Raw genomic sequence first — 2,549 nt, forward strand, 5'->3', positions numbered from 1 at the left:
TACTCATGGCTGCATTTTTTCTCTCTAATTGAAATGCTTAAAATGGAATCCATTTTCTTGGAAATATTGTTTTAATTAATAATAAAAATATTATTAGGTTACAGCCTGAAATATATTTCTATTGTTCCCTATTTCTCCAGGTAAATTAATGGGAGTGGATTTGATGAGTTAGTGTTATATTGAAAAAAAAAATATATATAATATATATATATATATATATATTATATTTTTATTAATAATGTTTTCATTTCAATATTGTTATTTAATATTATTTTCTTATTAAAAAATTTATTTTATTTTAGTAGTATTAGTTTTAGTAATTTTGTTGTGTTTTTGTAATTTTTATTAGTGTTTTTTTTAATTATTACAGTTTTAGTTATTTTAGTGTTGCTTTGGCGACTTTTGGTTGCTTTAAGATTTAATATCTTAAGCCATTTTGCATTTCAAGAAAATGCATCTTGATTTAAGAATGTTTAGGTATTTGTTCTGGAAAACAGAAGCATAACTTTAATGCGACGTAAGTCACTTACGTGGATAAAAGCATGATGCATCAAATGCATAAAAATGTAAATGAACGTTACTTAGTTTTGCACCATGCAACTTTTCTTTTAACTTTAATGCAACTTAAGTCAGTTTGGATAAAAGCATGATGCACCACATGCATAAAAATGTAAATGAACGTTACTTAGTTTTGCACCATGCACAACTTTTCAGAAATGAAAAGGAACAAAACATTTTTTTTTTTGCTGTGTATTGTTTCTTTATTAGTCCTCTCTCTCTCTCTCTCTCTCGCAACAGGCACAATGCGTCCCGTGCAGCGCAATTTCTACGACCCGTCCTCGGCTCCAGGCAAGGGCATTGTGTGGGAATGGGAGAACGACTGCGGCTCCTGGACGCCGTACGACATGGAGCTGTGCGTCAGCATCCAGAACGCCTACGAGAAGCAGCACCCCTGGCTGGACCTGAGCTCTCTGGGCTTCAGTTATGTGGTGGACTTCGACGGGATGTCCCAAACCAACCGGCAGAGCCAGAGGAAGCGGCGCATCCGCCGACGGATGGACCTGGCGTACCCTCTCATCGCTGGATCCATCCCCAAATCCCAGTCCTGGCCGGTGGGCACCAGCTCGGGAATGCCTTGCACCTGTCAGCAGTGCATGCTGGTCCACAGCACGCGGGCCGCGTCTAACGCAGGAATCTGCAAAGTTTATTTTTGTGACCCTAATTTGTTAGATGTAATAATAAACTCACATTTGTAAAGATGTCAATTAGTTGGTTTTCTTTTATCACAATATTTCAATGAATAAGTGGATTATAAAAAAAAATTAACTACGCAATGCTGCATTTTTTCTCTCTAATTGAAATGCTTAAAATGGAATCCATTTTCTTGGAAATATTGTTTTAATTAATAATAAAAATATTATTAGGTTACAGCCTGAAATATATTTCTATTGTTCCCTATTTCTCCAGGTAAATTAATGGGAGTGGATTTGATGAGTTAGTGTTATATTGAAAAAAAAAATATATATAATATATATATATATATATATATTATATTTTTATTAATAATGTTTTCATTTCAATATTGTTATTTAATATTATTTTCTTATTAAAAAATTTATTTTATTTTAGTAGTATTAGTTTTAGTAATTTTGTTGTGTTTTTGTAATTTTTATTAGTGTTTTTTTAAATTATTACAGTTTTAGTTATTTTAGTGTTGCTTTGGCGACTTTTGGTTGCTTTAAGATTTAATATCTTAAGCCATTTTGCATTTCAAGAAAATGCATCTTGATTTAAGAATGTTTAGGTATTTGTTCTGGAAAACAGAAGCATAACTTTAATGCGACGTAAGTCACTTACGTGGATAAAAGCATGATGCATCAAATGCATAAAAATGTAAATGAACGTTACTTAGTTTTGCACCATGCAACTTTTCTTTTAACTTTAATGCAACTTAAGTCTTCTGTAATTGTTCTTAAAATATCAAGAGAGATTTTTGTTATTGCAGCAGTTAGAGATCCATCCGTGCAGGATATAGAGGTCCGGGTCGCTAAAGACCCGAATATGTAATAATGGTTGGCGAAACATTAATGCATTTAAAGGTTAAAGGAATAGTTAAAAATAGGAAATTATTATATATATAAAATGCAGTGCAATCAGTTCGGACGTAGCACAGTGCTCATTCAATAAATGCAGAGCTAAACAGATGAGTTTTGAGTCTGCATTTAAATGTGGCTAATGTTTAAGCACATCTGATCTCTTCTGGAAGCCGATTCCAGCTGCGGGTGGCATAATAGTTAAAAGCGGACTCCCCTTGTTTTGTGTGAACCTTTGGTACTTGTAACTAGGGATGCAATGGTTCTCGGTAAAAAATCGAATCGTACCGTTCTCCACACATGGTTCGGGATACACTAGGACCGCGGTTCAACTTAAATCTGACAATGCATCTGTAATATGGTTTGTTAGAGTTCGGCTAATGCATGTTTCTGTTGATGGATACACATTCTGGCTTCCCAATACATTACAACAAGAGCGATGAGAGAGAAAAAAAA

General features: G+C 33.7%; 1 protein-coding gene across 1 annotated transcript in view; it reads left to right on the plus strand.

Moving 5' to 3' along the window:
- LOC107572068 (E3 ubiquitin-protein ligase DTX1-like) overlaps positions 1 to 2,549 on the plus strand; it is a 43,713-nt gene that overhangs the window by 17,446 nt on the left and 23,718 nt on the right. The window contains exon 3 of the mRNA XM_016258470.1: positions 799 to 1,197. Coding sequence (XP_016113956.1) covers positions 799 to 1,197 — 399 coding nt within the window. The remainder of the gene's footprint in view (positions 1 to 798; positions 1,198 to 2,549) is intronic.

This window comes from Sinocyclocheilus grahami, unplaced genomic scaffold, assembly GCF_001515645.1.
Source record: "Sinocyclocheilus grahami isolate Dianchi unplaced genomic scaffold, SAMN03320097.WGS_v1.1 scaffold1689.1, whole genome shotgun sequence".
In the NCBI taxonomy this organism is placed as follows: domain Eukaryota; kingdom Metazoa; phylum Chordata; class Actinopteri; order Cypriniformes; family Cyprinidae; genus Sinocyclocheilus; species Sinocyclocheilus grahami.